The sequence below is a fragment of the Epinephelus lanceolatus genome, chromosome 17 (assembly GCF_041903045.1).
Source record: "Epinephelus lanceolatus isolate andai-2023 chromosome 17, ASM4190304v1, whole genome shotgun sequence".
Classification (NCBI taxonomy): Eukaryota; Metazoa; Chordata; class Actinopteri; order Perciformes; family Serranidae; genus Epinephelus; species Epinephelus lanceolatus.
In genome coordinates, this window is record NC_135750.1 from 19,036,607 (window position 1) to 19,047,745 (window position 11,139).

General features: G+C 39.5%; 1 protein-coding gene across 1 annotated transcript; it reads left to right on the forward strand.

The window, feature by feature from the left end:
- The first annotated feature begins 608 nt into the window (after positions 1-608).
- plek (pleckstrin) lies at positions 609-10,528 on the forward strand. Its single transcript, XM_033612738.2, has 9 exons — positions 609-767; positions 5,681-5,836; positions 6,108-6,289; positions 8,057-8,148; positions 8,249-8,433; positions 8,531-8,635; positions 8,948-9,031; positions 9,133-9,202; positions 9,326-10,528. The coding sequence occupies exons 1-9, from the start codon at positions 726-728 to the stop codon at positions 9,463-9,465; spliced, it is 1,056 nt and encodes a 351-aa protein (XP_033468629.1). The 5' UTR covers positions 609-725; the 3' UTR covers positions 9,466-10,528.
- The last annotated feature ends 611 nt before the right edge of the window (positions 10,529-11,139 follow it).

An 11,139-nucleotide genomic window follows, 5' to 3' on the forward strand; every position in this document is an offset into this window, starting at 1 on the left:
TTAAAACTATGCAAAACTATGTGCAAACATATGAAAGAAAACCACAGGAAACAAAGACGAAGAAAAACTCACACAGAGATCATACGGGCTAGAGAGTTTGTGCAATGTTTTAACGTAGCAGCATGAGACAATGAAGAGACAGATGGAGCAATACACTACATAACGAGAAAAAAAACTGATAATGGAAAGTCTGGTAAAGAAAATAATTCAATCATAGGCACAGCAGAGAAAAAAAGTTTATACAAAGGTGGCTATATTTGGGGCACATTTAAGGTAAGATCGTCGGGGTGTTTGGTGATCCATGCGTCACTGTGTTTCTTCTCCAGCTTCCTCTGTTAAAATTTAAAATGATTAATTTTACTGCAGTGACACGTCAAAGATGCCGTTTTTATCCGAGCTGTTAAGCTACTTCTTTCTACATTACAGCATAAAGTTTAGAGACACCAGCCGAGCAGTAGCTGTAACTAATAATACCACACAGAAGAGGAAGATGGTTGACCAGGCATCGTTGTCACACACCCAACAGCACAACTTCCTGCTTGTGTGTGTGTGTGTGTGTTTGTGGTTTTGACAGAGACGCACAGAGAGAGAGAGAGAGAGAGAGAGAGAGAGAGAGAGAGAGAGAGAGAGAGAGAGTATGCAGTAGGTGGATTGAGTGGGAACATTTTTAACAGTCTTTAAAGAAGTGACCGAAGTTGCAGCTGACAGCAGCAGAGAGCGGGGTCATGGAGCCACAGCAGATCAGAGAGGGATACCTGGTGAAAAAGGTAAGAATAACTACAAGAAAACACTTCTGACTTCCTCTGAACGTATAATTCTGAGACATGCTTTTTTACAAGTCTAACACGGAGATAAAATAACAGAAGTAAAAACTTTGGCAACTTGATGCCCAGTTCTGGGTACGTGGAGCTTTAGCTTTGTAGCAACACACTTAAAATATTGTGTAACAAGAATGTAAATTGGCATCTACATGAAAAAAACTTAAAAGTAATAAAATTGCAATACAAGTGTGTCAAACCATGCAGGACCGCAGAATGGACGATGTATAAGCCTTTTTTTGAGTTTTTGAACCAAGAGGTGATGACAACTGCAGTGGCAAGGAACACAGTCGCATTTAGTGCAGCTTTAAGGCTAGTCCAGATGCATCTATCACCCACACTGATAGAAAATGAAAAAATTAACATCACGATAAAGTCTGGACGAGATAAAAAGCGCTGGTAGAGAGAGATATTGCTCCAAGTCACTGAAAGGTTGCTGCATACATTCACAACTACACACTTCTGTTCCACAGTTGCAACAAAAACTCAAGTTCCTGCTTCTGTCCAGAAGTCGGAGCAAAACGTGCACTGTGTGTTTTTCAGTTGTGTTTCACCATTTATCACCATTTACATACACGCGGAGAGTAAACATAACTGCCATGATCTGAAATAAACACTGTGTTGTTGTAAGATGTAGTGAATATCCCCGAACACGCAACGAAACTAATTGCTGCTCTGATTAACAGCAGTGGTCAGGCACATAAACAGTGTGTGTGCACAGAGGTAATGTAGAAGCCCTTTCCGGTATGAAAACCAGAGATATTCAATAAAGAAAACAAAGTGCAGTGAGAGTTTCACACATTCAGTACTTAAACCCACATTTTCACACTCTTTTAGATCGAGCCAAGTGTGACTTTTGTTTTCTACACAACTCACACGCCCATGAAAACATTAATTAACACCATTTTACCCATTTGACATAAATGTATCACCCTGTATGCTCTTTTCATTTTGTCCTATATTTGTGAAGCATTTCATGAACTCCGGTTCGATGTGCATGACAGTAACGAAATCATAATTGATTGTCTTTCTCTGGTTTGATGATGACTGACACATCAAGACTGAAGTGTATCATCGTATGAATGATGTGATGACACTATGGCGGCTATAAATAGCCACAGCGGTGCATAATGGTCATGCCTTAAATGGCTGAGGCGCTGTCAGGGAACCTTTCTTCTTCATGGACAGAGGGGAAGGAATAGACATATGCAAACAGTTGATTAATGGTGTGTCTGTGTCCATTTTTGGCATACTGTGGGAGGGTCAATAGAAATGCAGTCAAATGCTGCTGTCAAGGCAAAAAATGGGTCAAATAAAAAAAATGTATCAATGTCCAGCAGTCCAGGCATTCACACAGTAAAGGATGGACAAGTGTCATATACCTGTTTAGTTGTTTATTTCATGTCTGTAGATTAAAAATATGTATTGTCATAGGCATGGTATTTGGAGTCAATCAAACATACACCGTGCTGCCCACACATTCTCACTCCCAGCTCATCAAATACCAGTGCTTGGGCAGTGGCTCACATTTAGACACTGAGGGATGGTGTGTGAATTTACACTTGTTAACGTGCATTGTGTCTTTTCCAAATGAACTTTTTTACAGAAAACGTACAGTTTCAGCTTATTAGTTTAAGTTCAAGTTCACTTTTATTTATATAGCACGTTTAAAAGACCTGTCACGGTCAGCCAAAGTGCTTTACAGTGCAGAAGTAAGAAAATATACATATATAAAAAATACATATATGCATATATCAATACGCACACACACATACACCCATACACATGTACACACATAATGTACATACACATATACATACATATGCGCATACACAAAAAAGGAAAAACTAGGCTAAGGTAGACGGTCCTGTGCATCGGAAGGCCAGGGAGAATAGATGTGTCTTTAAGGCAGACTTAAACCTCACCACGGATCCCACATGTCTAATATGTAGTGGCAGGCTATTCCAGAGCTCGGGAGCAGCTACAGAGAAGGCACAGTCGCCTTTAGTCTTTAATTTAGATCTTGGTATATCCAGCAACAGTTCTCTGGACGAACGTAGAGCTCTGGCTGGATTTTGGACCTGAATAAGTTCTGCAAGATATAGGGGAACCAGACCAGTTAAAATCTTAAAAACAATTAATAACACTTTAAAATCAATTCTAAAACGGATGGGAAGCCAGTGGAGGGAGGCCAGAACAGGGGTGATGTGTTCACGATTTTTGGTGCCAGTCAAAAGGCGAGCGGCAGCATTCTGCACCAGCTGCAGGCGGGGGAGCGAGGTATGGTCTAGACCAACATATAAAGAGTTACAATAATCCAGCCTGCAAGATATAAAAGCATGGATGACCCTCTCCAGGTCATTAAAAGATAAATAAGGCTTGACTTCTGACAGAGTATGAATTTGGTGAAAGGACCCTTTAACCACTGTGCTGATTTGTTTTTTAAAATCAAGGTTAGAATCAAAAGTTACACCAAGGCTTTTTATAAAGGGGGTGGTTTTGATAGGAAGGAGATCCTAGCCATTAAATGAACTAAAACAGCCTCCTGGAAGGCCAAATACAGTAACCTCAGTTTTATTGTCATTAAGGTTAAGTTGGCTCTGGCTCATCCAACTCTTAATGTCGGCAAGACAAGCTAATAGAGGTTTCAGTGGGTCCTTAGAGTACAACCGAAGAGGGAGATAGATCTGCACATCATCCGCATAGCAATGGAAGGATATATTGTGCTTATGGAAGATAGATCCCAGAGGCAGCATATACAAGGAAAATAACAGGGGGCCTAAAATCGACCCCTGAGGTACAGAGGAGAAACTGCCTATCTGCACAGAGAAACTCCTATCAGTCAAATAGGATGTATTAAATAAATATGGTCTCTTTAACTTAAAACATAGGTACAAAAAATGCTTTTAGCTTTACTTCCTTAGGGTTAGGCTACAGAAGTATGTGGTTAGAAAAAAAAGTCATGGTTCGCCTCAATATAAGTGTTCATTTTGATCCATTCAGGTCACCAGACTATCACAGGGCTGACACATAGAGACGGACAACCATTCACACCTACGGCCAATTTAGAGTCACCAATTAACCTGCATGTCTTTGGACTGTGGGAGGAAACCGGAGTACCCGGAGAAAACCCACAATGACATGGGAAGATTATACAAACTCCACACAGAAAAGCTATCCTACCCTAGGTTCGAACCCCCCACCGTGGGTTCAAACTAAGAACCCTCTTGCTGTGAGGCGACAATGCTAACCACTACACCACCGTGGCATGGCTCCCACCTCATCAAATACCACAAATAAGTATGTTTATAACTAATATAATGTAATGTCATGTGACATACCTCACTAGCGTAGTATGCTACACATATGCATTAAAGATACCTTGATTGACTTTTGATTTCACCCAGGACACAAACAGCCATCTCCTGGGTAAAAGTCCACAGTTTGTTAGACCCATCCACCTCCCCTCATGCCAGTTCTTTGCAGTCTTTCTTGCTTTTTATATTATGGCAGTTGCTCGGGGTGTCAAATAATGCTGCCGCCCAGTGTGTCTTATACTGCCACAAAAGTGTATCAGTATCGGAAGAGTTGGAAGTGAGACCAGGTTGGTCCTGCTGCTGTAAACACTTGCTAGACCACCAAATTTGCATTAATCCACAACTAAAAATAGTCCCTAAGGTATGCATATTTTAAGTGCAGCTTAGGTACTTTTTGCTACAAACTAAAGTGCCCATCTGATTTAAGAAATCACTTCTCTTTTCTCAATATGAAACTATATTTTGTGACCAGTTTTTGAAGTTACGCTTTTTCCATGAAACAAATCGGCTTGAGGCTGTAAGCCACAGACAGGGCAAGGAGGTCACAAAGTACTGAGAGATCTAATTTGGATTTGTTAACAATGAGAAAAGTCCTGGTTAGTGCTGATACCCGTGGGAGTGGACTTTGGTCTAGCATGAATGCTCAGTTTAATGACATACACATATAAATCTGTTTTTGCATAAACAGAGTGTCGGTATCAAAACCATACACAGAGCTATGTATGACAGAGAGCACAGTACAAATGATCCAGTACTGCATCCTGCTACACACAGTGCAGGGCATGAATGACTTGACTGAGGACTGCAGCTGTTCACAAGCAGAAGGCTGATATTCCAACACTACGTTTTACATGTTTCTGTTGTTTTATTTATCCCCTGCATGGCTGAATCTGAGGAGCACACCCACAGCTTTCTTGTGATGCTTGAAGTCATGTGTTTCACAGCAGATATATTTCGGGAAGACTTTGGTTCTAACATAACGTTACGTAACTTTAAATGTAATAATTTTTCAAAAGCATGCCCCGCTGAAAAAAAAAAGTCACACTGGTTAAACAGCTTGCTTCTGTTCCCCAAGGGAGCGAGGGAGCAGAGGATAATGCAAGCTCAACAGGACATGAGAGTTTGTGAAACGGAACATATATAAACACAAACCGAAATTGTTTAAGAGAAGGGTTTCCAAAGAAAGTAATTCCTTTTCTCTGTACCCATTACCAGAAGTCTGTAGATTCATTTCTGCAATTTAATGTGGGCTTGATCAACTAAAACCCATCTGCTGCCTGTAGGCCTGCAAGTTAACCTTTCACTTCATGTTATAAAGCTCAGGGTGAGAAACTAAACAGAAAGCAAAATTAATATTTACAGAGGGAAATTCCTGTAAAACTAAGCATTTATTTTTAAGGTTTCATCAAACTAACAGACATAAGTACATTTAGTGATAACAATGAAATGTTGAGATAGGTATCAATAAAAAATATTCTGTTAATGTACAGCATGTTTTCTGTAACAACGAGGCTGCCTGTTGTCAACTATCTTATTGATCCTCAGGGTACACTGCTAAACTCCTGGAAGGCTGTGTGGGCTGTGCTGTCAGAAGATGGGGTGGAATTCTATAAAAAGAAAACAGACCGCTCTCCGAAAGGAATGATCCCACTGAAGGGAGCCACGCTCATCAGTCCTTGCCAGGATTTTGGCAAGAGGACGGTAAGAAAATGTCAAGAACAGCTGAACTAGCGCTGAAGGATTAGAGATGTGAAAACAACAGTATGAGTTTATAGGATTTGTAACAGAGCTTAAGACTACATTGATTTAAGATACTAAATTTGAATATCTGATTCATTCGAGACAGCTAACTGAGTCATATTTTTCCAAATTAGCAGCAGCAGTTATTGTTGATTATCCTCATATCTAAAGGAAAATCTCAAGAGAGAACAGAAGCTGTAGCAGCGTGACTGATTGATAATGCTCCATTTAGCTGGTGTTCAAGATTACCACAGACAAGAAGCAGGATCACTTCTTCCAAGCTTCACATGTGGAGGAGAGAGAGTTATGGGTCAAGGACATCAAGAGAGCCATCACCTGCCTGGATGGGGGAAGAAAGTTTGCCAGGAAGTCCACGAGACGCTCCATTCGCCTGCCTGAGACAGTCAACCTCGCGTATGTACTGTAGTATCTTATTGGTGGTGAAGATAATCATTTGGAAATACCAAAAAGTAGTTTGATGTATTCTAAGAAGTGACTCTTAGTTAAGTCCCTCCTTATGTTGTTACACCCGATACCTGACTGTTGACTTTGCTAGCTAGAATTATAACTGTTGACGGATTTTACCAGCTGTAGAGAGGTATCTGATGAAGCTAACATCTCTGAATTGGTTGAAATCTCTGCAGCTGACAAGAAACCCATGAAGGGGTCGTCAGTATGCTAAAAGACTGAGACATTATTACATGTCCCAGACAAAAAGTCGGCATCATAAGTAGCTATTTTAGGCTACAGAAAAATGTGACATCAGACTGTTACTTCATTCCAGCATAACCTGGTTCGGATTAGTTTATTCTAGAAAATCATACATGGACAAGGAACACAGAGATAAAATGTATGCTTTGCTGTTGCTGGTGTTTCAAGTAGTACAAAAACTTCAATTAATAGCCCGGGCTATTATTTGCTCAAATCATTGAAATCAACAGGCCTATGTTTGGGACAGGCCTTTAATACCTTTCACACAAAATAGTTACTCAGCAAAGATCGGGGAATACAGTGTAACTGTTTATTTAAACCAGTATGATTATTACTTGTACGAAAAATTACAGCTCTCGAGGATTACGGCACCCAGCATACCGACACAACAGCACTTTATCCTGTTAAAACAATACTCAGAACTTGGATTAATTTTTATGAAAAATGCTTTTGATCCTTTTGATCTGAGGACATTTATGAACTGAAGAAATATGAATAACTCGCTGGGTAATCAAAGAATGGACGCATAATTTGAGGTAGCCAACAACCTGGTTTTATACATCCGAAAGAACTATGAAAAAACTGAACTGCTTGGCAACCAGACTAGGCTTCTAATTGAGACAGGCGATTATACGTGTACGTGGACGTACAAAATGCAGAAGTGCCTACGATATGGTAGTACTGTAGGCGGCTCTGCCCTTGGCATTGCATGATAAAATAGCATCCAAGTCAGGTACACACAGTGGATGTGTCAATCCTGTACAGGGCTAATTGAAACTGCGTAAAGTTATGTGATTGGTTATGCCTCTTGGACTAATGTAAGCATTACGAAGTGAGTTAGATTGACTCATAAGTGTGCTTTTGGTATTGAAAACACTAAAATAAAAAAAATAAAAAAGACAAACTTAGAGCCTTTGTTTATCAGATGCACACCACTTTGGCATGTGGAGAAACACAGAGCATTTCCATCTGGCTATTTTTATGTGCATTTTAAATTTGCGGGAAAAAAAGAGTGGAAATGGCAAAAATTTAAAAAAATATATTGCAAAAAAGAGTTGTTAGGCTGGTTGGAGATGGCAAAATGGGTGTACAGATAAAGGTAAATGTGATGAAGTGCAGTGGAAGCAGATTCAACAAAGAAATGGTGGTGTAATGGCACCTGAGGGGAGAATTAGCACCACCTCCTGCTTACCTTGATAAATCAACTCCCCATATTTGGATGGAAAAGCACATCAGTTTGCATTTCCTTTTGCACATTTTCCAAAAACTAGTTTAAAATGTGCTCTACATTTGGATGGAAACCCATCTGTTGTGAAACCTGCAGGCCTGTTATGCTTATATTTGAAAGCTAAGCTACGACTGGACAATTCCTGCTCGGTGTAGAGGTTTATTAACAGACAGCTGGTTGTGCTTATTTAAAATGATTTCATGACAAGACATGCTGACAGTTTCCACATTATGTTTTCATAGTGAACTGTACGCACTGATGAAGGACCAAGATGATGGAGTAAAAGAGTTAAAACTGGAGCAGGAGAATCGAGTCTTCAATCACTGCTTCACCGGTAGGCTTGCTTTTATTAATGTCACCAGTGTGGAAGATGTTATTTTTTTTTACCTTCTAATGGTGTTACCATATTTCGCTCCCTCCTCATGTTTGTGCAGGTGCGACGGTAATCGAGTGGCTGATTTCAAAAGAGAAAGTGAGAAACAGGCCTGAGGCCATCATGTTAGCAACAGGGCTCCTGAATGAGGGTTTCCTCCAGCCTGCAGGTGACCTGTCAAAAGATGGAGCAGAGAGTGTAGAGCAGACAGCCTTCTTAGATCAGACACTTGCTCTTTATTACTTTGTAAGTTCAAAAAGTAATTATTGGACACCATATTTAATTAATTATGTTGGGAATGATGAAACATGATGTGCATGTACATGGCTGTGCTCTGTGGCAGGCAGACAGCGGGTTCTTCTGTGAAGGCTACTCCAGTGATGAAGACGTGCTTCTGAAGGAGGAATTCAGAGGAAACATTGTGAAACAGGGCTGTTTGCTGAAACAGGTGAATCAGAGCGCGAGCAGAAGTGTCACCGTGTTTTCGTTAAACTTTATGCATTTACAACGGTAATATAAACTGTGTTACTAACAGGAAGAATAACTTGATGAGAGGCCAAGATTGATGTTGTCAAGCTATGAAACATCACACCTTTTACTTTTGACTTCACAGTTGCACTCAAATAGACATGAGGAAATTTCTGTTAATTATACATTTTCACGTACACTGAAAGAGGAAGTTTGTTTCACAGACCGCAGCGTTTGCTGTTTAGTATTGTTCAGCAAATCAAATAAAGCATGTTGTGTTATTTTATCACAGGGACATAAGAGGAAAAACTGGAAGGTGCGAAAGTTCATTCTAAGAGACGACCCTGCTTATATGCATTATTATGATCCTACAAAGGTAAATATACTGACCTTTAGAAGCTGAAGTGACAGAGAATCAAGAATAAGAGTTTATTTTATTTACTTTCTCCCTTCTTTTGTGTCATCTCTTTGTGTCAGGGTGATGACCCTCTGGGCTCCATCCATCTCCGTGGGTCTGTGGTTACAGCCGTGGAGTACGTGCCTGACGGTGAGTGGGACTGGATAAACATGCCCTATTCCTCCCCCACTGTGACCATGAAATATAATTGGTGTTTACTGTCAGTTTCTTATCAGCTCATCCCTTTCAACTCTCATTTTTTCTGGGTTTCAGCCAAAAAATACGACATTGACGGCAACCTCTTTGAGATCATCACCTCAGATGAGACTCACTACTTCCTCCAAGCTGCTACAGCTGAAGAAAGAAAGGAGTGGATCAAAGCAATACAGGCAGTGTCAAAAAGTGGGAAATAACAGGAGCGGTGGGGCAGCTACGGTTAAAGCTATTGATTGTAAAATCCCACGTTTCATTAGATTTAACAGTGTACCAGTAAAGTATAACTGAATGATCATACGGCAGTGCTGTGTCATTCTAGAGCAAATTTCAACCCACTCACCAGAAAGAAAACGCTTGTATTGCACTGTACATTTCTGCAAACCACAAATACATTAATACTTTACATTTCTTGTGAGGGTGTGGTTAGGTGTAGGCACAAAAATCACTTGGTTATGGTTAGTAAATGGTCATACTTTGGCTTTAAACACCTATGTTTGGTGGCACAAAGGCCACGAAAAAGCAGGGTGTCACTAAAATCACCCAGGTTTGGTACAAAACACCTGCGACACGGCGAATGGTCACCAAAAAAATAAGCATTGCTTGTTTTTCAAACAGCGGTCTGCAGCTTGGCAGGCATCTCACTTTAGAAATACAGTATGCACGACACATGCAAATGTACCAAATTTGTGGTTTGCAGAATGGCACAAGTGCTGCAAGTTTCACTCCTCTACACTATCAAAACATATATCAGATCATGCGGATTATCTGGAATGGTGTGCAATGACTTTTTTTTTAAGAGATTTTCCAAGCTTTTATTTACGAAGTTCGCAAAAAAAAACGTAAAAACTTTACAATGGGTTTCTATGGGACAGAGCTAGAGTGTGTGATGTCATTGCTAGAGTGTGGATTGTCCTAAAAACTTCTCAACAAATTGCTCTCATTGCCACAATTTTCACTCTACATACATAAGGTATACATCAAAACGTAGGAAAATGTGTGCTGGTCGCAGAAATGTGATAATGGAATCACACATGCTTACACATTTGGCTCAGTGAGCCTCTAAGCAGAGAAAGAGCCATTTTTTTCCCATTCATCTCTGTATAGCCTAAACTGGTATGAGAAATTTCTTGAAAAGAGCTGGGGCACCAGTTTTCTAACCTGCAACCATGATCCCAGTTTTGACATCAACTAATGCTGTGATGTTTCTATGCAGTATGTGCTGTAACTAATTAAAGAGAAATAAATGTCATACTATCTGAATTCAGCAGTACAGCTCTTTAATCACATATGCTCAATCATATTTCTGTAGCACTTCACATTCCAGCTCAGTAATAACAAGTTAAAAAGCAGTAATATCATGGGTACAACAGGCAATACATGAGTAATACTGTAGTATATAAACAGTAAATAACCTGAATAATAAGGCAAAAACATGAGTGTAATACTGGAAATAAAACTATCAGGAATATCATGGTAATAACATGTTAATAGCCGTTTAATATGCTAATAATAATCTGGCTAACTCAGGCTAATGGGATAATATCACTTTAGGCAAAATGATATTAGAGACGGGGGTAGTATGGTTAAATAAAATTAACTACTAATTCTACTTCTTCTACTACTACCACTTCTACTGGTACAACTACTACTGTACAACAACAACAACAACAACAACAACAACGACTACTACTACTATTACTACTATCACTAGTACTACTACTTCTTCTACTACTACCACTAATAATAATAATAATAAAATAATAATAACAATAAATTGTTAATGTTTTGCCTCAATATTACCTTAAAATATTTTTACACTATTATATTATTTATTTATTTATTTATTATATATTTTGACATTATTCCCCTAA